Source organism: Falco punctatus (assembly GCF_963210335.1).
Source record: "Falco punctatus genome assembly, chromosome: 6".
Taxonomy (NCBI): domain Eukaryota; kingdom Metazoa; phylum Chordata; class Aves; order Falconiformes; family Falconidae; genus Falco; species Falco punctatus.
In genome coordinates, this window is record NC_137585.1 from 3335674 (window position 1) to 3361238 (window position 25565).

At 41.4% G+C, this 25565-nt stretch overlaps 1 protein-coding gene across 4 annotated transcripts in view; it reads left to right on the forward strand.

Moving 5' to 3' along the window:
• The window catches only part of GSK3B (glycogen synthase kinase 3 beta), a 151115-nt gene that overhangs the window by 104052 nt on the left and 21498 nt on the right, over window positions 1–25565 (forward strand). For all 4 annotated transcript variants that reach the window (XM_080391205.1, XM_080391206.1, XM_080391207.1 and 1 more), the window contains exons 7-8: window positions 9157–9254; window positions 20724–20819. In XM_080391205.1, coding sequence (XP_080247331.1) covers window positions 9157–9254; window positions 20724–20819 — 194 coding nt within the window. The remainder of the gene's footprint in view (window positions 1–9156; window positions 9255–20723; window positions 20820–25565) is intronic.

The following is a 25565-nucleotide window of genomic DNA, read 5'->3' on the forward strand; positions in this document are numbered from 1 at the left end:
GTAGTAAAGTGTGAAGCTTTCCAGAGATCTCTGATGTAATCCCCAGACAGAATTGTACTGTGAATGGTTAGGTACCGCTTCTAATGAAATGTATGCATTTGGTAGACGACTGCTGTGATTTCTATGCCTTTTGAGATTCCAGTGTCAATTACATTAAGAAAGGGGCTTTTTTAATGTATGGGAGGAAATCTGATTTCAAACAAAAAAAATCCAGGTAATTTAGCCATTTAGTTTAAAAGTAGGTATGAGATGTCAAGCCGTTTGATGACTTAAAATAACTGTTAAAGAATGAGTGTAGAAATATCAACTACTGCTTCTGATATGCTGTGATCTAGACACAAATAATTCTGTAACTTACTTACTTGGCTTTTAGTAAAGAGTTTCTAGTGGGAGGGAAAATGTGGCCTAAAGACTGGCTTTAAACTTTCTTGATAGTTTTAATATACAGCAGTCTTTCTGATTCAGCTTATTCTGTTCGCTTTTGCTGTCCTTTAGTCATTAATTTTGAACACGAAGAAGACTTCTTTCTAATACCTTTGCACATAGCTGTGTCATGGCAATGTTAGGAAAGCTGGAGGTTTTGGCAGAGGACAGGTAACAGCCAGGTTTTCTTACAGTGGAGTCCTAAAAATGAACAGCAAATGAAAAATCATAAAAATGAACAGCAGTGTGTTGGCTGGTTGTGGGTAACTTCAGGGCTGTTTTTTTTAGTCAAGATATTCCCTGGGCTCCTTCTAAGTGCTAGTGCTAAAGAGATGAGATTTGACTCTCAGGTTCCTCAAAATTGTGCGAAGTTTTTACCTTGCTGGTGGACTTGAGTCACTTAAGCAAGGTTGAATATGTTCAAAAGGGTTTGGACATCGTGACCAAGTCTTGGCGGAATATGTTTATAACCAGTTAAAGTATGATTAAAGTTAGTATTTTCTAACAGATTAATGGCTGGCTGGCTTGTTTCAACTGAAAAAAAGAAGTGTTCTGAAGACTTAATTGCTCTCGCTCATTTTTTCCCCGTTACTCTTCAGTACGTGTTGTAGCAACACTTGCATATCTGCCCAGTAGAAAGAAAGATGCAGAACTCTAACAAGTCTGAAGAGCTGTAAGAAAGTAATGGCACAATAAAGATAAAAGGGCAGAACTCATGTAATGGTTGGCCACTGCCTAAAGTGGCAGCCCCAGCCCTACTCTTTCTTGCCCCCGGATGCCCCAGCTCTCACAGTTTACTGTTTAACATGCTGATTCAGCTTTAAGTATCAAGAGACTTTTGGTTAGGTTAACTTTCTGTTGCGTTAGTGAGTTGAATTAGCATTTCTGTGTAGTCCCATAAGCAGCAGAGCCCAGGTAAAGTGGCAGGAGCTCATGAGTGAGGGGAAAGTGGCTGGTCCTGACTGACATCTTTTTGCCAGCTGAGAGCTAATAGATTAGCTCAGTTGTGTTATCAGAATGCACTGAGACAACTTGTTTCAGAGGGTAACTGGATAAAACAAACGTTTTAGGTATCGCCAGAAGAGACTGCTTTATAGATAAGGCTGTGAAATGTCTCTTGCTCCAACTGTATAATGACTTGAATCTTGCACTTTTTTCCCCAGACCCTTCTTAAAACTGCTCTTTCCATTTTTGTTTTCTTAGCTACTGGTCCCTAAAGTAGTTCTAATAAAAATAGCATTCTGAAGTGAGGGGTCAGTTTTCCACTTGTGAAAATCATCATGAATTTTAACTGTCGTTCAGACTTTCTTTTGCCCCCCCACCCAAAAAAAACCAAAACACAAACCAGTAACAACAAAAAACAGACCTGTCCCCCTAAGCCCCTTCTTTGAAACTGGCACAGAATAGCTTGAAAACGAAGTTCAACAAATATTCCTTCCTTCCTATCCTTTCCTCTCTCTACTTCCTTCTCAACACAAACCTCGCGTTTGGGACTTGAGCAGTAATTAAATGCTTTTGCAAACTTTGCAGTTTCACAATGTTCTTCACTATGTTAGAAATTCTAGGGATTGTTTTGTGGTGCTGCTGTTCCCTGTGATGGTAAATACCCGAACAGTCCTTAGCTCTTGCTAGATAGGCAGCACAGCGCTCGGTGAGAATTCTTCCCCATGTCACATAGGATTGCTCTTCCAGACTCAACCAGCGTTATTTGTACACCAACCAACCCACACAGATAGGTTTGTTAAGAGAGGGAGAGGAAGGAACATTTACTTATCAGTACTTCATCTGTAGCTCAAAGTACAAGGAACTGAGAAACGCTCCGGTATTGTAATATTGCATTTTAAACTTTTTTTTTTTTTTTTAATGTGGGCATTCTTGTGTTTTCTAGTTCTTGTAGTCTTCTGAATTGCTAGCACAACAGCCTTTTCCTGCTATCCAGTCTTTTTCTCTGTATAAGAATCCACTTCTCTGTGTGTGTGGTAACAAAAAACCTGTCATACATGTATGGTAGGGATCTTCACTCTTCCGTTTAAGTATACTATCTTAAAACTACATTAAAAACTGTGAATATTCAGTGAAGACCATAAAGCCAAAAAGTGTTCTAAGTAGAATTTTTTTGAATGCTATCTGCAAGGCATTTGGTTGTTTTCCTAAGGTTTTTGTTGGTTGTTAACGTTACTGCAGTCTGATACAACCATAAGCTCTGCAATGTTTGAAAGTATTTCTGAGGAAGAAGTGCTTTGTTAAGCTTGGTCAGTGACACTGTGGTGGCCCAGGACTGACAGATAGCCCAGCCAGCCTGCATCACGACCCTTTCAGTAGTTAGTCATCTTGTTTAGCACTGTAACTAGTAGTTGCATTAGGCTGTCTGGCTTCATCCAGGTTGTCTTTTAACATATAAATTCATCTTTGCAACATCACTTGCTTTTTAATGCAGCAGAAACTGAAGTTGGTTGCAGGATGTGTGTCTCTATCCTGGACATCGCAACAAAACTGTAATCTGGCTTTTAACTTCTACCTTGATTAGTTCATCAAAGTGCACGACTTAGTCTAACCCAAAAAGTCCCTTTGCCCCTGGCTGTGAGCTATTTTTAGTGTTTGTTGCATTTCTGTAAAGTACTGCATTAGTGCCATATTTAAATATATATGATAGCAGGGGTAGTGTCAAAACACTTTTACTGCAGTTAATGCCTGTGTGTGTGTCATCCAGCAGACCTGGGACAATTGTTAAAATAATGACCTGGGAAATGACCTATTCAAGTTTTTAAAGAATCCCTTTTGCCAAATAGCTACAAATCCAGGCCTGTAATAGCTTTGTCATCTGCGTTACAACTTCAAGGGATCGTTCAGTGGTCAGGCACAAGCATTCATGTCAGTTGGGTGCCTTCATGGCTTGTACAGTTTGGGCCTCCCTGCACCTTCGACTGAATTCTGCAAGTATGTGCGCGTCCCGAAGGCTTGCTGGGGGTGGCACATAGTTTCGTTCCTGCAGCTGATTAGTAGGAGGTTTTTTTTGCAAACCGAGCTCTTCAGCTATCCCTTGACAGCATTTTGGCCGAAGGTTCTTCCTTGACGGTCTGTGTGTGTGTTAGGCCATCCCAGAGTATGTGGCTGGCATGCTGCTGGCTGCACTGGTCATGTGGGTACTGAAAAACTGTGGGATGGCTGCCCGCGTTCCCCTTCAGCATCCTGGGACAAACAGGCAGGAGCAGGGGGGTGCAGATGTTCTGTTGCCATGTGATCCTCTTGTATATAAAGAAGCTGTGCGTTAAGCTTTACCTCCTTAACATACGTCTAATTACTAGGTTGGGTGATGGAGCAAGGGGGGGCTCACCAGGATGTGGCGATGCTTCTGCATAACAAGGGTCTGCTGGTCTCGGTGCATTTTCTCCATCACTGCCCTGGTGGAGTTGAGAGCATTCCAGAGGGAACATTTATAGCCACTGGCAGGGAAAGATTGATCTGCCTGGCTGTATTGCTGGCTTCACTTGGGGTATCCAAAAATAAGTATCGTGAAGTTACTCATTCACTTCCTTAGCAAGTGTTAAGACCGGGGGAGAGGGTATTTAACCTTGGCAGTCTGGAGCAGAAGGGCCTCTGGAGGTGTGCATAGTTGGGCTGTCTCAGAGTTTCTTGGGGAAGAACCACCATGAGATGTCCCAAACCTGTTGCCAGACAGTGAAAGTACTTGCCTCTGTGTTTCAGGGGGCAACCTTTAATGTGGAAAGTAAGCGTGTGTTAATTTACTTAATTATTCTATTACCTGTCATTGTAGTTTCATCTCCTCATTGCAGAATAATAGATAACTGTGTTTAGCTTTTGTTCCCAATACTGGAACAAGCAAGGTTTTCCAAGTGTTCTCAGGTTTCAGCCTTATTCTGTTTCCATAATCTGTGGTGTCTTCATGTGCAAAACTTGCACCAACATAGCACACATGCTCGTCATCCAGAAGTTTTGCTCTCATTCTGAAATCTCAAAAATGGTTCCAAGCAAGCAGCAATGAAAAGCACTTTGGGCTCTGGCATTTGGCAGCTAGAAGCTGCTGATTTTATGACTTCCTAGGGCTGCTTTTCTGACTCTTGGTTTCTTCCCTGCTAGTTTATTTCTGCAGCTTCCAGAGCAGTGACTTTGAATCACTTCCCAAGAGGGAGAAAGTCCATCAAGATCAAAGGACAGTGAGGCAGAGATGAGTGGGGGTGGGGGGTGGGGATGGGAAATGTGCAGTGTGGAAAGGTAAATGAAATGTGTCCCATAAGTATCAGATAAAGGAAAGTTCTTAATTTGTACAGAATGGATGAGAGTAGGCTCAATTTTTATTTTTTTTTCTTCATGTCCTTCAAATAGCAAGTTCCAGGAGCTGGAGTGTAATACAATGAATGCTGCTTATGCCATGAAGAAGAGTGCCAGCTCCTCAGCTTGGAAAAGCAGAGCTTAAGATCACAAAAATGAAATTTGTAGACAGGGTTTTCTGTCACAGACCACTGGAAATAGCCATTGCCCACTTGGAGAGCTAAGCCAAGGAGTGTATTTTGCAGGTTTTCCTGCCAGATGCCTCTGCCTAAACTAAAGAGAAATTTTCCTTTGTAAGAAAAGGAATCTAATGCTTCTCTAATGCTGGAATGGCATTCAAAAGCAAGGGAATTACATAGGGCATTGTCTAATAATGTCAACTGTGAAGATCAATAAAGTAATAAACACAAATTTAAGGAAAGTGTTGTAGTATAAGAGGCTGTATGAGTTCTTGTGTGCTTAAATTCGTGCAGGTAGTTCATGAGAAAATCGTATTTGTCTGAAGCGTTTTACAAAAAGGTTGGGCATTAGCTACTATTACAACATGTGAAAGCTATCTTAAAGAAGCTTATTTGAAGGTTGCTTTTTGCTGGCAGTTGCACGTACTGTCCATACAGACTGCATTTCACTGAGGGTATGAAGAAAGTAGCCTTGCCTACCTTATACTTAAAATTACTATGTTTCATTGTTTTCTCCTATAATTTCACATTGTCCCAACTAGTTTGACATAAGAATGATTTGTTGACTTTTTTTCTGTTAAGATTCTCTCTTATTAACTAGTTTAAAGCATATGAACGGTAGTCATGTTTTGCCTTAATTCAAATGCACATATTAAAAAGAAATAGTTCAGAAAATTCTTTCCCTCCCATGGGAGTGGGTAGTTGCACCGCAAGCTTGCTCTGAAAGATTATTTACCGATAATTGTTGGCTGTGACTGTGCTAAGGCAGAACAGGGTCTGGGAAGGAGCTATCACAAACTGATATTAACTACCTTATTGATTCTCTTAAGTAACATGTCTTTAAATGTAGAATTTGGTACACTGTTTACTTCAGGGTTGAGAAAAATGTTACCATCCAAATTTGGAAGATGAAATCTTAAAATGCCAGATTCAAAGCGGGGTGGGGGGGTGGGGGTAAGGCAAACTATCCCAGAGCTAGATTTTAGTCCTGTTAAATTTGATGGCATTTATGCCATCAAATTCCAGTGGAGCTGAAGTTTCTCAGTTTTTCCATTTATTGTACATTCCTCACCAGGGCTTTGTAAACACCTGTGTAAATTGTGTTTTGTTGCCATCCCTGCTTGCAGCTGCTGAAGTTAGCCTCTGCTCTCAGGCTTTTGTTGAGGATGCTTCGAGGGTTTGTTCACTTCCTTGCCCAGGGAGCGTTGCCCAAGTCCTAATGTGGAAGTGGGTGAAATTACTTTCCTGGAAGAAGACTGGGGATTTTGGAATGCCTGTAGCTTACTTCAGTGTGTGTTTTAAGTGTTGGCAAGGAAAACCAAGGAAGGTTAAGGAGACTTTTAACAAGGCATTAAATGACCCAGTTTGGAAGATTTCACTGCACAAGGAACCACACAGGTTTCCGTTGGATTTGTTGCATGTTTGATGGGTTAAACCCATCATGAATACAGCAAGTATTCCTCAGAGTTCCCCAGCTATTTCCTCATGACCTACATCCTTGCTTTTTCTCCTGTCTCCCCCTGCAATGCCCTTAGCTTTCTCATCTGTCCTCTGCTTGTTTCTGCTTGGCCTTCTTGCTTGAGTGAGCACCTGCGCATCAATGGGCTCGTTTGCAGCTGCGGTTTGGCAGGGTGGGGGCAAGCCCAGCACCTCCCACAGGGACTGAGCCCCCCTCTCCTCCGCAGCAACACCGATGATTCTCTCCCACACACAACCTTTGTAAGGGATGCGAGACTTCTGCCTTTCAGACTTGTCTGAAATTGGGCGGTGGAGTGCGAAGGCATCAAGGGAGACTGGGAAAGGATAAACCAGCACAAAGCCAACTTCAAGGAGCAACCAGACCAGAGGTTATTTAAAACAGTTTTAAAAAGCCACGGTCTAATTTGAAAAAAAATCATGCTAGCGTAGTTGGAAAACTTTAAAAGGAAGTGAGTTGTGAATGCTGACTTACTCTTATGTCAGCTCTGGGTTTGTGTATGTTCTGCCGAATACTTTTCCTTCCCATGTAATGTTTCTTTTTAGTGCAAAATAAGGATTGAAGTTTGTAAATAATGATTATAGCTTTGGGGTAACGCTTGTTTTGCATACTCGGTGTAAAGGACTCAGCTTTTTCAAAACCCTTTGAGTGCCTAAATAGACTTCTAAGTTACAGTACTCCGCTTAGTACATTGAATTTGTTTCTTTAGTAGTTCTGAAGAAGTCTTTGCTATCTGTTGAACTGTTGTGTAATTTCTTATAAGCCCAGTATGCATTGCATGACATAAAAAGTGATTCTTTGCATCATCTTTGTTGTATGTGTTCATCCAACAGCGGGAGCTATCAGGGAGAGATGGTGTTTAGCAGTTGGACATAATTAAATGTTCTTTACGTGATGCCTCCTTCATTTGTTATCCAAAAGAGATCTTAGCACCTTGGTGGCCACATCAGCTTCTGTTAAATATGACTGAAAGATGAAAAAGCCTAATCTGGTCTGTTTGCTTGTTGACATTCAAGGCTAAAACTCCTGATTATTTCTCACTGCTGTTCATATTGTAAGTAGTTACTTTCTAGGATGTGATGTTTGTACTAAAGCGTTGTGTAAAAGAGCATCCATTCGTGACTTAGAGGTGAATGATTTTGAAAGCTGCATTAATGAGCAGCGCTTTTGGTCTACTGTATGTTCCAGTTGAACCATATCTTTCTTGAGAAGAGAGGGAAGTATTTTTGCATAGCCCCTCTCTCATTTAGAAATGAGGGAAGGAAAAGTGTGTTCTGACTTGCAGATTATTTTGTTACCAATCTTAAATTCCTGAAAGTTGGGGGTTTAAAATTATTTTTTTGCATCAGTCTCTAGTGGTTGTGACAAAGTGATAACAGACTGTTTAGAGAACTGTCAGAGACGTTTTCCTTATACAGAGCTTTAGCCATAACTGACAGTGCTGTGTGTATCCTGCTTCCCAGTGACAGAATTCATACACACTGGGGGAATAAGGATCATTGTTGTAGCGTGTATTACCTCAGATTGGAACAGACCTCAGGAGGTAAATTCTCTGGGTTTTGAGTTGTGGTGATGCTGCTATTGATTTGTGGGAGAAGGTTAGCTCGTAAACGTAATAGAGTTTAAAGATGGGTGGAGGGGGACTGGTTTTGTTCTTTTCCCTTTTGGAGCAGTCCGGTATTGTAGGCTTTACAAATCTTCTGTTACCGATTGCTTGTTTGAGGTTAGATTTCAGTACAACGTTTCAGATATACATCGAACAAATGATGACTCTTTCTAGAAAGCCTTATATTCAGTCTGTTTTCTTTGGGGAAGCAGTTCTCTCTGCATCTAGGTGCAATACTTTTACTGTGTTGAGCAGCTTAAACTTCAGTATTTCATGCTCAGTTACAGCAGATTCTCACAAACATCTGCTATGCAGTGTTCACTGCATCTGCTTTGTTAGCTCTTTTGTTCAAAATAAATTTCAAAAATGAAATGCTATATTGTGTAGGACACTTAGATGCATTCTTAAGTTGCTGTTGTAGTATTTAATTGTCTTATTTATCTGTAAGGAAGTGTACCTGTAATAGATTATGAAGATTTTCTTCATGTAGAGGAACTACATGTGGCTGTGTATGTGTGAAAATTAGTTGATGGCTTCTTCCGTGGATGCTGTTGACCAGATCTGTGACTTGCAGTTCTGTTGTCCAGCCAAGTTTGCATATGCAATTAAGATAGAGATTAGGTCTTGATGTGTCCAAATTAGAGGGGCTGTCTCCCAGATCCCTTAGTCATCATGTACTACAGGATACAAGTTACGCTTCCAGTACTATTTTGTATGCTAATGTATATATGCTTTCAATATGTGGATGAAAAATTAAGTCTATTCAACATTCAGAAACGTTAAAACAGCTGTTGTGGTGGAGGATACCTCTGCATAGTTCATGATCAATGTGATTTAAAAACAACACAGTGTTTGGGGAAATTCTTAATTTTCAGGTGGCAAATGTTCTCAGGTCTGTTCCCTACATGTATGAGTTTTAATGCCTATATATTATAGCATTTAACATTGTTTTCCAGTTCTCATTGTCTCATAATTTGACTTCTAAGATTGTCTGCCCACTGTTGCTTTGTATCTGTGTTTCTAGATTAACACTGAGGAGAGGAATGTTTTTTTATTTTTAGCTGGGTTGTATATACTATTAAACGTGGCAAAGAATAAAGTAGCTTCAAATATCTGGGTTTTATATAAATGGCCTGATATGTACCTTTTACTGATACCTTCCTGTGCTTTCCCCTTTTCAGATGTGTGGTCGGCAGGCTGTGTATTGGCTGAACTGTTACTAGGACAACCAATCTTCCCAGGTGACAGTGGTGTGGATCAGTTGGTGGAAATTATCAAGGTATGGAATTTTAAGTGTTGCTTTGACTGCGTTATTCCTTGGGTATCGGCATGAAAACGTGCATTGTTATAAACTTGTCGACATATATATTCTGTCACCATTGTAACGGAGTGTTGCGTGTAAACCATGTCTGGAAACACTACTTTTGCTTTTTTGGAACTTAATGATCTTTATTTGCCTCTCTTGCAGTCATGCATAATGATATATCATCTTTAAGAGGGGAAAAACCCCTATAAAATTAAAAGGATTGCACTTTCAGTGTGCTTAGAAATAATGCTTACATACTGAGCCAATATTTATTAATGTGTGATTTTCATTCTTTAAGAATCTGGCTCTTTTTCCTTTGTTGCATGCAATTAGTACTTGGCTTTGAAAAAAGTGTTATTAAACTTCCTCATGCCAGATTCTTCACATATGTAGCCTTCTTCCTTCCTTCCAGCTCTTTGAGGTGAAAGGTGAGGAAGGGCACTCCTGTTTGCAGATGGAGAATCGGGAAATGCAGGGCAAAGGTACCTTCCACCCAAAGAGTCTAGTTTTTCAAGTGAAAAAGACCTAATGTTTCAGAATACATAACATTTATATATCACTTATGTCCAAACACATCTTGATTGATTTCATTTGGTAAGCTGTGAATATTCTGTGATTCTCAAATTAGAGGCATGGAAGAATAATTCATAGCTGAAAAGACTGGTGTGTGACTTCCCAGCACCCTAGTCTCACTGCCTCCTTCAACTTCTGCAATGAAGGAAGCAAGATTTCTAGGGAGAGCAGTATCTTTTTCCTCTGAATCTATACTATGCACTTAATATGGGGGTATTACAGAGGGTGAGATGCGTGCACACGGCTTGGCTTCATTGATTTCATCACCACAGGGGGATTGTATTAAGAGAACTTCCTCCATGGTTTTGCCACGTAGCTGCTACCTTCATGCCTGTACATTTGTGGCATGCGTGTGAAAAACCAAATGTGTGGGTGGAAGGTAGAACTTTCTGCTTGCATCTGTTTATCACTAGAAGAGCAGCCAGTGTCTTTGTCCTAAGAGTGTATGACACCAATGAACTCCCAAGTGGTCATTCTCCTGCATGGAGGACATGGGCTGGTGAGGCTCAGTGTTTCAGTGGCTTGCTCTGCAGTCTCAATGGGGTGTGCTCTGACCTTTCTAGACTCCTGCCATGTCTCCTCCAGTCTTTGACTGTGTAAACCTAGCTTCTGTTATGGTGGGTTTGTCTGTCCTGCTGGAAATCCCCCAGTCAGCAAATTTCCTCTGGAGGCTGCATGTCTTGCACCTACTTCTCCTATGACTTTCTTGATGTCTTATTGTTGCCTTTCTGCCCAGTGAATTTCAAGCTCATCATGTCCAAGTTGGGTCAGTTTATGTAGGAAGCACTAGTAGATCACTCGAGTTGCTGCCAGAAGTAGGACTGATGGTGGCACAAGTGACAATTTTTTCCTTTTGAGAAGTGTCTTGGGGTGCCAGGCTGCTTTCTGCTACACTGCTTTTGTGAGATGTGGTACCTGTGAGCACTTCACATGGCTGGAGTTTCTCAGGAATTTGTGCAATAACCTGTGGAGTTTCCCTTCGGACATTTTCCAGAAGTCCTGTTTTTTCTTGATTAATGTGTGCAGTCCTGAGAAACTACACCTATGAGATTTTTTATAAATAAAACTGTTAATATCATAGTGACAGTCCTGTAGGTCCCTCCGTGGCTCAGTCAAAAGTCTGAGAGTAGAGGGGCCTTTTTGGCAAAGCCATAGCGCTCTGCCTTTATCAGTGGTTTGATTTTCACTGTGCAAAAGTAAAATAATCAGAAAATAGATGGCCTCTTCTTATTGACATATTTGCCAAGCAGAGATTGTGGTTTGGTTCAAAGTTGGCTACAAGTTGTTATCATCAGTTGGACATTTTCAGTTCTGCAGTACTGGAAGTAAACATCTGTGAACTAATAGTTTTATGGCACGTACGTTCTCAGGTTGTGCTGATTCTGCTGTGTTTACACTTGAGTTAAGTTGTATTGAAGTAGAGGAATACTTTAATAAAATTGCTGATAGCCTATGTACCATCTGTGGTTTCTTTAAATGACACTACCATGAGTGGTGTGATAACTTTAATTGGACAATTCATAGCTGAATACATAGTACTGGCAAACTAATGTTATTTCTCACAGCAGCCAAAGGAGTATCCAGTGTAAAGGCTTGAGCTTCAGTAAATTACAGCTTGAGATGATGATTTTCACTTCTACAGAAACAAATTTCTGAACCATTTCTTTAAATGTAGAAAGGGGGATAGTGAATGACCATCCACACCTGTGTTGTGTTGGGGTTTTCTCAATTTCTGCTAGGTACGTAGCCCCCGTACATGTAGAAACTAAGTGAAACAAATGTAGGGGTAACTCAGATTTTATAGTAAGCCTAGTCTCTTCAATTCAGAAGTTATGGTACTGAGACAGTATGTTATAGGAAAGTCTGAGAGAACAAATGCTATAAATCTTGTATTAATAGTCACAAAAAAAGGATGTTCGTTGAATCATTAAGGAAGTATAATGAAAAATGTGAGCCCAAATGGGTGGGTGCCACGTGTATTTTTCTGCCTGTATATTTATTATCGAGGCAGAATGTATTCTAAAGGCAGCACTGGAAGAGAAAATGAGTGCAAACTGCTGAAGTCAACTGTTTGTCAGTGCCCTTGTCTACCGAATCTTGTGTTGTGAAGTTTTGTATAAACTGTTCAGAAGAGCTGTGGCAGAAGACTAAGGTGAGAATACAGAGAGAGCTAGAACTGAGAATACCATGTTTAAAATGAGCAGGTGTGAGCAGTTGCCTGGGAAGGTGCGTGAACTGGGCAGCGAAGTGCTTCCTTGTAATGCTGCACCCACCGGCAAGTATTTCTCACAGTGGGAGTAGAGGGAGAACAGCACGTTTACCTCAAATTTCAAGTAATTTTTCCTTACCTTTTGAGAATAAGGAAACAGTAGAATGTGAGGGTCTTAATTTTCTATTCTGCCAACTGTTGGCAGGAATCTGTCCCATCTACTATATATCCTTTAAAAGTGACCAGTTATCTAATTGGGTAGATTTGTTTTTCAAATCTGCAAAGAAGTCATGAAGCGTTCTGTTCTTCTCCACTCCCAGCAAGATGCTTAAATTCAACTTAGATTTCAAAGGTTAGCAATGTGTGTTTATTGAGCGAACTTGGGGTCTGCAACCGCAGTACAGTTGAAGGCATACACAATTCTGCAGCATAAAAAATTACCAGAAATGTTAAGTCTTGGGCACAACATGTGAAGTGTTAGGTTGTATAAGACTTCGTTTAGAATAGGATTTTTTTTTTAAAGTGTTTACAAATGGTGTCCACCTCTTCCATTTGCTGGTATAGAATGCTACTATTTAAAGCTTTCATTGTAGCACAGACTTATTTTAATGTTAGCTTTGTGTAGGAGAATCAAAGCTGTGGGATTTGCCAGTTGTTGAATGGCAGTGAACTTCGTGGGCGGTTGCAGGTTGGGACCTGCGAGCTGCTGTTTAGCTGTCTTGGAGTAATGCTTTTCAGATGGCTTCCTTGGAACTGTAGGTCTGAAACTTAGGGGCAGAGAAAATGAAGTATTTTAAACTCCTAAAAAGGGCTATAGTAAAAAACACACTTACCCACACATTTGGAAATGCACCTGACTTTTATCACTTACATTTACTTGATTCTGCTTCAAGACGTCAGCTTGGAAACTTTTCTGCTGGTTCCTATCAATTCAGGGTGACTGAGTCACAGTCAGTCGTGTAGCATTTTCTGAGCCAAGATAAATTTTTTGGTTGTCTCTTCAGTTGCTTATTCAGCTTTGATTATTCAGAGTTCATTTCACAACACAGCAATTGGATGCTACACCTGGGTATGAAGTTTTTGCATTAGGCTGGAGAATTAAAAATGCCATCACATTAAACGAGTCCTCCCTTCTCATGTAGTTTTTGATGACATCCCCTTGGCAGTTGTGTTCACGAAGGTGGAATTACTGGGATAAGTCAGTTGGCACGGCTTGTCCTTCCTGCAGGCTGCATGCCTAACATCCTCAGCCTCCTGCTGCATCAGAAGCATTTTTGGCTTTTGTCAGACTTTGATTCACTTTCAGCAGTCTTTATGTAGTTTCATTTCAAGCAATCTTGCAAGATCTTCTCCATCCAGTTGCCCCTGGAGCTTCTGCAGGCCAGTTGCATATTTGCAAACTGCTCTGAAAAACTGCGCCCCTCTAGAACCACAGTATCTCGTTCATGTGGACCAACAGTCCCCTTCATTTTGCCTTCTTTTTCTCTTGGTCCTGTTTCTTTGAAGACTCTTTTTCCAGATGTTCTCAGTCTTGCTAGGAGAGAGAGATCCTTGACCACTTTCCTGTGACAAAATGATACTTGATATGGGGAAGTACTGCCTTGGAGCTCCATCTGAAGAAATAATTTAACCCAAGTAAATTTTTCTTGAATACTTCCACTATTAGAGGAGAGAAATCATGTGCTGTGCTTTTTCCAAAGTTTGATCTTGAATGGTGACTCTTCTTCCTTATTTTTAGCTCTTGCTAGCTATTCCAAATGTTAGGTTATTTCATTGCTGGGAATATCTCAAGTGGGTAACCGGATATATTCATTAAAATTCATGCCCCTACTGGCTTTCGGGTGGCGACATCTTCAGAAATGTGCTCAGTTTCTGAAGCAGGCACAGTGGCAGTGTGTGTTTCATCCACGGTCACATAAAGAAATGAGGTATGAGTAAATGCTGCACCTCGGATCAGTCACACAGTCCTGTCCCCGATGGAAGGGGAAAGCCCTCCTTCCAGCAGCTCAGGAGGGTTGCAGTTGCCACTTCCCTATTTAAAATCCACTGTGCAAGTGGGATATTGCTGAATACAGCTTAAAGGAAGGAGCTTTTAGACTACAAGAGTGATTTTTTTTTTTTGAGATTCAGTCAGGGCAGACTCCATAAATCTCTGAGCTTGTGTGCACAACTTGCAGTGGAGCAGCAGTGTCTGCAGGACTGCTGTGAAGGCTTGGGAGGCTGGGGGCATTCCTGGGTCCCCCAGCTTTATAGCACCCGGAAACCATCAAGGGAAAACTGGCTGGGATATCCCCCCCAATCCAAAACATCTTCCATCACAGTTCTCACAGACAGTGGTTACCCCTTATTCCTCTTGCAACGAGGGAATCTTGGAAGCATAATGGTTTTCTTCCTGGGATAATAATTATCTTCTGAAAGGTTTAGTTTAGTACCTTCCCCCCACTCTTCTGAAAAATGTGTGTGTGTGTGTGTGTGTGCGTGCGCGTGGCGGAGATCCTCTCTCAGGAGAATGGAGCAGCAATAATTGCCTGAGCAGCCCTGGGACACGGGGGGGACAGCATCTGCCAATCTGTCTTCCAGGGAAGACTGCAGGGAAGGTTGTGGGGCCGGGGGGATTATGTGTCTGTTTGGGGTTTTTTGGTTCCTGCTGGACTGTGTGGTTATTCTTTGCACCAAACCTGGCATTTCATGGTAATTTAGGAGAAATAACAAAATCTTCTTTACCTAGTTTGCTGGGTTGGGCATAGCAGGGAGGAAAAATGTATGAAAAGACAAGCTCAGTAGTATCATGAATCCTATCCATGCATAACTTTTTGGTCTCTGACCAGTTTTACTGAGCCTAATGCTAAGTATAGACTGCAATTATACTATATGGCTTATGCTCAGATTTCAAGGTACTATTTTGGGCTCAGTTTTTGAAATAAAATAAATTCAGTCACACTACTTAATGAGAAGAGAGGAGCCATCTCTTCTGGGAGAATAAGCAGTAGGAGAGCATCTTTCATTTTATTGGATGTGGTCCTGTGCTGAGGACCTGTCTGCATCTGACACGGGCTTTCACGTGTGTCCTCTCTCCTCACCCCTAAGGGAAGTTTCCTGGCAGTTTTTTCACCCTGATGTCCCCCCACATCGCAACTTGGCTGTTCCTGTGCCTCACGTAATTCATCGCTTCCAGTGCCTGCAGGCAGACAATGTAAAAAAAGTTGATGAGCAGTTATATTCATGTTAGCGGTGACAATGGGTTTCTTCCTATTCCTGATGTATGGCTGCTCTCGTGTTTGTGAATAGAAGAAATCTCTATATTTAGGTGGCTCTCATTTTATTTGACAAGAGAATGTTTTTGAAAGAAAGCGTAGATAAAATGGGTAAGTTTATTTTCTACCACATACCTCTTGAAGTATTATGTCAAAGCTGACCCATGGTTACTGCTTGAGATGCCTACTCCATGGATTTTTTAAATAACTATTTGGCACACCTCTCACAACTTTCTGAAGGAGGTGCAGACATGTTTGCAGAAATATTAATTGTGCCATCTGGTAAGCCATACACACCAGACTTTCTGTAGCACGTTTCCTTGTAAACTTGCACGGTTTTCCCTGGGAGAAACACTACACCACTGTAACCATAGCTTTCTAGCGGTTTCTGATCTAAATAACCACCTTCTCCCCGCTCTAGTTCAGTCATTACCAGCTGGAGCTTCTGAACCCTTGGTGTCCCTAGGCTTTACACTGCTTTTTACATTTTTGGCAAAGGTTTAGCAGTAACGATGGTTGTCAGAAAGGGCCTTTATTCCACTGGGGGTTGTTGAGACCCTTGCAGTTTCCTCTTCCTCTGGTGTTACAGCGGTGTGGGTTTTGTCGTGAATAACTTGGTGCAGTTTTGCACAGTGAAGCCAGCTGTGGACAGCAGCTGTCCTCAGGACTGTGGTGTAACGAAGGTGTCTTTCGGAGCTGAATATCATCCCTTTTTCTCCTCTGAAAAGTCAATTGCAAGAACATTAAATGAAGATCTTTATACTATTTGTAATGGAATTCAGGGCTTATTCCAGGTTCATAAATCTTCCCTTCTTTGGTAAGGATGATGTTGTTGGAAGCCTGTAGCTTTTCTTTAATTACATGATACATACCATTACCCTACCTTCACAAATTCCTGGAATAAAAGTTATTTGGGAAGCTTCATCTATTACAGGTAAATGCCAAGGAAAAACTTAACAGAAAATATTTGTGAAACCTGTTGTGTTCAATTTTTGTTCTAAGAGAATCAGAGTGGTGTTTTGTCTTCTCAGCATGCGTATTCTTTAGTTAATCTTAGTAGATAATGTTTCTTTATTTTTGTTTAAGAGATGATGATGACAATTGGGAATGAGGAGCAAGACTAGTTGACCTGTTGTCTTCACTTGCAGGAAGATCCCCTGTAGTCTCACATAGACCCCCTTCATTCCAGATACAGTTGATTCCATTAGACAACTACTTTTTTATTATTCTAGTATTTACTCTGGTTTCGTTCTTTTTTCTTTTCTTTTTTTTCAAGTGCCCAATTTAAAAAAAAAAAAAAAAAAAAAAAAAAAAAAAAAAAAAAAAACAAAAAACCAACAACAACAAAACCGCCAAAGACCCCAAGTTTTTCCTTGACACTTAACTCCTTTCATAAAACTGTCTCCAAGTAGAATAGTATGTACTAACCTGCATGGAGCAAATTAATTCAGTATTGGAGCCTGCATTTCTTCAAAGCTCTCCAATCTTTGCAAGATCAGGGGGGGATCTTGCTAGTGTACAGAAATGTCTGAAGGGAAGGTGCAAAGAAGAGGGAGCCAGGCTCTTTTGTTTGGTGTCCCATGACAGGACAAGAGGCAATGGGCACAAATTAAAACACTTTACATTCGGTCTGAAGATAAGCAAATTGTTGTTACTGTGAGGGTGGTCAAACACTGGAACACATTGCCCAGAGAAGTTGTGGAGTCTGTCCTTGGAGATACTCAGAAGCCATCTGGATCATCTTGAGCAACCAGCTCTTGCCGCCACAGCTTATGCAGGGGGTTGGACACGATGACCTCCAGAGGTCCCTTCCAACCTCAGCCGTTCTGTGATTCTGTGAAATCGCTCCTCCAAGGAACATCTGCTCCATAGTATCTTCAGAGTTGGTATAGCAAGAGCAGCTGTTTCATAGAGTAATTCTGCCAAAAATGTGCAAAGTAATTTATGCTTCTCCTTTTCATTTTGAACGGAAAGAGCAGTCACATACATGGCTTCTTTAAAGATGATGTTTGCCCAGTGTTTGCAATAGCTGAAATGGTTGCTGTTACTCACCGGGGTTACTTGAATGTATTCCTAATATGCTGAAAACTCAGCGTGAATCAGTGAGGTACAATTTCAAAACCATGCGGCAGACAGTGTTGGTGCGTTGCAGGGTGGGGAGATGTCCACTACAGGACCTCTTCCACATATGTCAAGTACTGGGTCGATTTTATAGCTTATCACTTTACTCATCCCACACTTTCCTTCTGGACTGTGATTTGAATTTGATACAGCCTTTAGAACTTCGATTCTACTTCCTATCTACTTTCCTTTCCTCTTCATTTGTTTGGATTTGGGGGTTTTTGTTTGTTGGTTTTTGAGGTTTGGTTTGGGGTTTTTGTTTTGCTTTATTCTATCTTCAGTACAAATTGAAAGCACAATCTGGCTTTTACAATCCAGAGAGAACAAAGTAAATACACTGAGTGGCTACTATAAGTCACTTTTCCTTTTGTACAGTTATTTTGTGTGTCAAAGGCTGCTACCTAACTGAAAGGTCAGGCGGTCCCTCCTTTCAGCTACCACGGTGCCTCTTCAGTACCTTCTTCTCCAAGTATTCATGAGACCTTAAGCACTGTTGCTTAGATGCCTGTGCTTGAGCTTAGGAGTCACTCCCTTCCATCATCCGGAGTTTTTAGTGTTTTTAGTGAAATGTATGAGTTGACGTTATCTGTGGGTCCTTCTGTGAAATTGTCCTTGCCTACCTAACCCAAATTCTTTCTGATGCTATAGGCAGTCTTTAAGTAAAGATACTTGCATGGTATAGGCTCCTGTTCTGAACCACCTTAGCAACTGGGCTAGTTTGCTGAATTCTAGCTGTATTTTTTTTTTTTAAATAAATAATTCTACTCTGCCTTTTCTTAGGAAGCCTAAAAGGAATTTTTTTTGAGGAGGAGGGTTAAGAAGATAAACATGCTTTTAAAATTCCTGTTTATACTATAGAGGCCTGAAAACTTAGCCTTTAGAAATGGTAGGAGAGCAGTACAAGTTATCTGTAATTTTTCAGGAAGTGAATTTAACTAATCAAAAAAACGTTCAAAGTATTGAAAATGGCTTTTATCCTGAACAGGGATGAAAATTCTATTTACAGGTGTGAAATCCCCTCATCTCTTAGAACTGGAAAGCTTTGAGAGCAGCGGTCATCAAAGCTTTGAGAGCAGTGCCATCCTGGCAGGGCTGGCAGCCGGGTGGCCGGTGCTCTGAGGGGAGCCAGACAGAAAACCGGTGGGGAAAGGACACATTTTGCTGTCAACCATCCCACCCCCCCACCCCCGCCCTTGAAAGCTGAGCAAGATGTACAGAATCCTGCAGACACCCTCTGCTCTACCACCTGAGCAGAGCCAGTGTTTTCAGACATGCACAGAAAAATCTTCTGTCAGCTCTGAAGGTAACCCTTGGTGCTTAGAGTGGGTGAAATTTAAATCCTAAATTAAGGATTAGCGATGGGAAGGTAGGAGTTATGTGATTGTTCGTTTTGTACAACTTGTCGGTTAAATCTGTTATCCAAGAAGCAACTGTCTGAATAAGTTGCAGGGTTTATTTCCGCTGCTGCTGCTGTTTTTTTTAAAAGATTGCTTTCTGGGTAGGTATTTTAGTTTGTCTTGTACAGCTTATATTTTAAATAATAGAGATACCAAGTTCCTTTCATAATACCTGACGATAGTTTCTCTGTTGCACAAATTAATTAAGCAGCAATCAGCTTGCTCTTTTATTCCTTTACCTGAGTCTTTAGAGTGCATTTGTGTAATTTGCACTCTTCTATAACAACGAAAACGATCATGGATACCAGAATACATAACCAAATATTTTTTTATCAAGCAGTAAGGTAGAGTGCTAACATTATACAACATTACATTGTAGATCATTTGTTTCCTGATGGTGACGGTGCAGTCTCATGAGATGAGGTGATAACATTATGCTAATCTCTATGGCGAGAGATTTGTCACGGGGCGAGAGCAGCGTGGCTACAGGGTTCCTATAGGAAGATGAACCTGAGCTCAGCAGAGGAGCGACTCCTCTGCCTCCTGCCCTCTCCCTTCCCTCTGCAGAACAAAAGGATACCCAGCAACTGGGTGCAAGCGGAAAACAATGGGATTCCTTGAACGTGCTTTGCAGTTTTTATATATAGGTGGAGGGCAGTGGCTTAGTGCTGACTGAACAGAGCGCACACCGTATCGTCTGGCTTATTCCCTGAAGGGATTTCCGAAATCCTTTCAAAATCTACCCACCCTTACAAAGAGATGTGCAATTGTGTGTTCTTTCTCATACAACTACTAATTTGCATGTATAAGTAACATTGTGCGGATTCTGGGAGTGAGAAACACAAATTTGTAGAAGTAAACGGGGGGTGGTGTTGCAGTTCAGATGCTTTCAGGTTAGGTTTAAACCACATTTATCTTCCATGTGGAAGTGCTGGGATGGGGAACCACCACCAAAACTCACACAGTGCAGGGGAGAGGGGAACCTGTCCGGCTCCCCTCAGCAGGAACTGGCTGATCTTTTAAGCTTGTCAGAGGGCTGCTGTTCATGTCTTGTAAAATGCCGTCTGTGCTGCTGGTCTGACCCTTAACCAGCCATGTGCAGTGAGCTGCTGTTCCTGAATGTGTTCGGCAGTGCCATTTTTAACAGTTTAATTGGAGTGAACTCTCTTCCCCATTGAAATATCACTAAGTTGAAGAAAGGTGCTTGAATTTTGTGAAAAACTGTACAAGGTAATTTAATTTTTGACACTGGGATTGGAGCATGAACTGAATTGCCAGCAAGAGACTACTGAAGTTGGAGCAAGGGCCACAAAGATGAGTAAGGGACTGGAGCACCTCTCATGTGAGGAGAGGTTGCAAGAGATGGGACTATTCAGAGAAGGCTCAGGTCTCATCAGTGTGTATAAATACCTGGCAGGAGGGAATGAAGAAGAAACAGCTAGGCTCTTCTCAGTGTGCCCACTGATGGGAAAAGAGGCAGCAGCACCAGGTAAAACACATGAAACTTCATTTGAATGCGAGAAAACTCTTCGTGTTTTTTACTGTGAGGGTGGTCAAAGATTGGAGCGGGATGCCCGAAGAAGTTGTGAAGACTGCTTCTGTGGAGATGCTGAAACCTAGCTGGACATGGTCTTGAGCAACCTGCTCCAGCTGACCCTGCTTGAGCAGAGGCATAGGATCAGAAGCTCCCAGGAGAAGGGAGGTTCCTTCCAACTTAAACAGTTCTGCAAAAGTTTTGTTGTTTTGTTCCCTGCGCTAGATTAACTTACTAGTTACACAGATCAGCTTCAGTTGTCTCCATATCTGATAGGTTATACTGCAGCCTTCGTTGCCATATGAATATGAAGTGTTCCTAAACCATTTGCCTTTTTTCCTCTCTTCTTTCTAGGTTCTGGGAACGCCTACAAGGGAGCAAATTAGAGAAATGAATCCAAACTATACCGAATTCAAATTCCCTCAGATTAAGGCACATCCATGGACTAAGGTGAGTCTGTATGAACTGAATAATAAAGACATGGGCTGAAAGTAAAAATTCAGAGTTCAGTTTGTTCAGTGGCTTGGTGGCTTTCAGTCTAAATGGGGTGCCTTTAAGCTGGGGACCTGGTAACTCTTGGTGTAGATAAGAAGAAGGTATGGAAGCATTGTGCACTATAATGTCTGGGGGGCTTTGAGGTTGCCTACAGGTTTGCTGGTTTTTTTTGGTGTGTGTGTGTGTGTATTTGGTTTTTTAACAATGGGGGGTGTACGTGTGTGTTTATATCAGGTTGCTATACGTCTAAATCCTGTCATACTATAAACTGAGATGCCCAAGTCACCTACAAATGGGAAATGTTCTGGTGATAACATGTGATGCTTTTTTTGTGATGCTGTTACGTAATATGATGAGGGCTGGCAGTCACTTTCTTAGCTGGTTCTCTGATAGATCTTGTTATGTTTGTACTCCTATAGGCGTGCTGTTGTGGGGGGTTGTTTTTTCTTGGGGTTACTTCTTAAGACTTCTTGTTATCTGTCTTTCACAAGGAGATACTATTGCAGTGCATGCAGACAGTATTATAATGTCCGTGGTCAAAGAGGAAACCACTAGCATTGAAACAAATACATTGCCATGCAATTAAGGTGTCTTCCACATATCAAGGAATGATGAATTTGTGACTTGGGGCATGGTAACAATTAATCTTTTAATGAGCCTCTTGGATGTGGAATAAGTTAAATATTTGAGTTTTAAGAAATTGAAACTTAGGTAGTTAAGATTTTCGTTTTGCTGCTTGAGAAATGTCTGATAGTCACAGTATATTCTCACCATGTCTTGATGGTTCAGGTGTCCTTCTACTAAGGAAGTAGTGGGTATGGGTGGAAGGCTTGCGTTTCTAGCTGAGCACATGTTCAGGTCAGACTCTTCTGGACAAAATGCTTTGTGGTAGTAGAAAGTCTGGATAAACTAATTAGAGCTAATTGATAGCACGCCACGTACCTGACAGGTACATGCCAGGCCAGGTACTGCAAGTCACTATTTTTGTGATGCTCTCCAGTGAGTTACGTACCACTTCAATTCTCCTTTTCCCCAGTAATCCCTGGTTTGCATCTGTGTATCAGAGTTTCTTTCTGCATGTTGGTTAAGTGATTTGTAATTATATGAGAGGTCAGTAAATCCAATGAGGCTTTTTAATACCTTATGTTAACAGGGGGAAAAATTATGGCAATTAAGTCCCTGAGAGTGGTCTCTTAGTTTTGAATTGCATTATGGTACACATCACAAGAATAAGTCCAAAAGCCTTATAGCACTGAATATTAGGGTCACACCTGAATTCCTGCAGTGAAGGTGTTTGGATTGGGGGGGTTAAATTAATATGCAGTGTAGTAGGAATGCCAGTAGGAGAGGTGTACCATAGGACACAGAGTTAAGCATCTAAGCTAGCTATGCAACTTACCTTGTGCCTGAATAGTCTTAAGAGTGTGCACTTGATAGCCTGTTAGACCACAACAGAGATCTTTTGTCAAATGGAAGCTTCAAGAAAAAACTGAGACTTCCTTCTATTTATATGAATGGGTTTTCGCTCGTTCTAAAGGATCACAAGTGAAACTAAGTCAGTTACAGAGAATTGAGCGGAGCTTGCCAGAAAATCGAATCTGCATTCTCCATTAGAGCACAATTAGTTTTGGAGAGCTGTGCTTGCAACGTAGCTTCTCATTCTCAAGCCATTCTGCACACAACTCTTCCTGACATCAGCTGGGTGTAGAACAGCATTTAAACCAGTTTATTACAAGTGGGTTACGTGATGCTTCACTTATGAGATCTGTACTTTTATTAAACAAATGCTGTATTAGCAAAAGGGATTATCCAGCATGGCGTTGATAATGATGCTCATCCTCTCAGTGTATTGTGTCTAAAGATCCTTTCACCATTTTGGACATGTCGAGCAGTGAAAGATTTAAGTAGTAGCAGCATTATGTAGAATTGATCTTCCTTGCCCAGCTGATTGATATAATACCTGATGGCACATCAGTGGGCATGTGCATCCTCTTGGAGCTTCTGTATCTTAGAGTTGAAAAGCATGGGAGAAAAAGCACCCCTGAATTCTGGCTGTTTAATGAGCAGAAAAGGAATGACTGAAGAAGTGGAAGCGGAAATGTTTTTTTGCTACAACTGTGTCTGTAACCAGAGGGTTAACAGTTGCCAGCGGGACTTGAACTTTGAAGTTTCAGCCTCAAAAGTACAAACCTTTGCCATCTAAGCTAAAGAATTATGAAGGTTTCAGTAGCTAGAAGGTTGTTATTTTTGTGGACTAGCTGTGACCAGAGGGCTCAGCAGACAGAAGTTAAGGGGTTTTTGTGTGGCAGAACTTGCAGGCAGCTTGTTTTCAGCACGTTTGAGAGAAAATTGCCGAGAACGTGGTTACCCCCTGTTAGAAGGGCATTCTCCTTGTTGCTTTGTGTTGTTCAATACGACAAAGGTATTTTTCAAAGTTGAGGGGTTTGTAGGCCCTACTTGGAGTTATTCATGCAGTGGAGACACCCAGTGAAGGTGCATGTTTAGCTGCTGGCTAGATGTTTAACCTCTTCTATGCAGTCTGGAACTGGTTGTATCCAGGCCAATAATCTATACAAAATAAGGTCCGTGATTCACTCTTGTTTTCAGGGAACTTTCTTGCTCTGCAGAAGCGTGTGTAGATGACAGTTAAGAATTTTCTTTGGAAGCTGCAGTACCTATAGGTTGCATCTGAAGTTCCGCGGTGCGGACTTCTGTTGAATGTACCTGGTTCTGGTCTGCTCTCTAGGTATTTTGGGCAGGCATAGATACATTATTTTCCTGCTCAGTATTGCTGTGGTGGTGTGATCTGCTACGTTTACTGTAACCTACTAGGTGAAAAAGAATAGTGGTTGGTGCTGTAGGTTCTGAAATAGGGTCTGGGTATTTTAAAGAACTGGAGAAATTGTTTGAGACTGAACAAGGATGAGTCCGTGAAGGAGTATTGTTTCCCACATTCATTCAATTTCAGGCTTAAATTGGAATTTTGGGCACAAGTTTTATGGAAATGGGAAGTCTGCCTTCATAGATGCACAATTTTGGGTAGAAATGGATTGGTATCATCCGAATACAGTATTGATATTCAATGTGATATAGTAATATGAAGAAAGCAATCTCAAACTAACAAGGGTGCCTCTTCATAGATTAGGTGAAAAGTCAAGTTAACACTAAAAATATTTTTCTTTGCTGCAACAGCAGTGCAAGTTCACAGTGCAAACTGTTCTCAGACTGGTTTTTCAATCTGGTGACGACTTGAGGTAGAAGTACTTTTGAAACTCAAGAGCTGGAGTCTCTTGTTGTAAAACATACAGAGACCTCCCTCTCCTCTCCGGATAGTTCTGTGCTGCCCAAGCATGTGTGTGTTTTTATACCAGTTACGTGCATGATGCAGAAGATGGGAGTTCAGTATGTCCCTGGCTAGCAAAAGAAGAGAGAATATGAACATTCTAGGAATCTCTCACAGTTCTTCCAACACAGGACTTCTTCTTCTCCTCTGGCACCCCACACCCACAACTCCAGCCCCAAAAAGAGGATTCTGGGATATTTTGGTTCTTTGGTTCTTTGGCAGGGGTCCTCTTCAAAATACCAGCATGTTTAATTTAGTAACGTTGTCTTTTCATCCAGACCTCCATTTGTTTTCACTTAGTGTAGAACGTTTTGTATTCATGGAGGTGCATTCTGCTGCTTATCTGCCTTGGTCTGTGAGTAAGTAGCACTGAGTTTTGTAAGAGAAGCAAGGTTTTGCAGGGGTGGGAACATCTTTGAGTGATGGAGTTGGAAAAAAATAGGTAGGCTTTTAGACACACAATCACATTTTCAGGTTTATCTTGGGTTGGAAAACCTGACCATTTTTTTCCAGCTGTTTCAGCTCATCAAATAAGTTACTACCCTTTCTGGTGGCTTTGCTGCTGCTGTTTTTACTAGGTCAGAACTTTCCTTCTGGGTCTTTAAGCCACCACAACTCCTTGAGCCACCTTTCTTCTTGGCAGTGCAGTCTGATCTCCGCTACTAATCTTTATACTTGTTTCTCTTCTTCTGACTAAGCTTTATCTATACTTTATAACTGTGTGACTGGAAACCCAAGAAGAAAATCCGAGACCAAGTGCCAGGTTGTACATCACAGGGCTGTTAAAGTTCAGCTTTGGCAATTGGCTTTCTCTGAAGCTTTTGGCCCTTTCGGAGGAGGGGGCAGGGACAGTGGGGTGGCTGATGAAAGGTCTGAGTGCATCCTTCATGAGCTTGTGTTAGGTAGGTGCTGCTTACCATGGGCTCGTTACAGCTGGCCTTTATCCTAGCATTACTCAAGTGCTACCTTCAGATCTCACAACCTTTGGGTTACGAAAAACAAAGACAGTGCTGTGATTATTTGCAGAAATATGGAAGATGTCAGTGTGTGAAGGCCCACCTCTCCCCTTACATCCAGCTAGTAAAGGATCTCATTTGAGTAAGATTGTAGTGTATGCAATATAATTATGTAGTTTAGGCCTCTTCTGCATGGGGGAGATGTCTCGTTTGTATTTCCCCCCCACCCCCACCCCCCAAAGTACTTCCACGTGTTTGCCAGTAATGGCAGTGTAATGAACTGAGTTATCTACTGAGCTACAAGCACGCCTGTGGTTCTTGATGGCAGAACGACACAACAGGTTATATCAGCAAAGGCTGTTTTCTTTAGTCAGATCAGAACCTCTGCCTTGTCTCCATTGT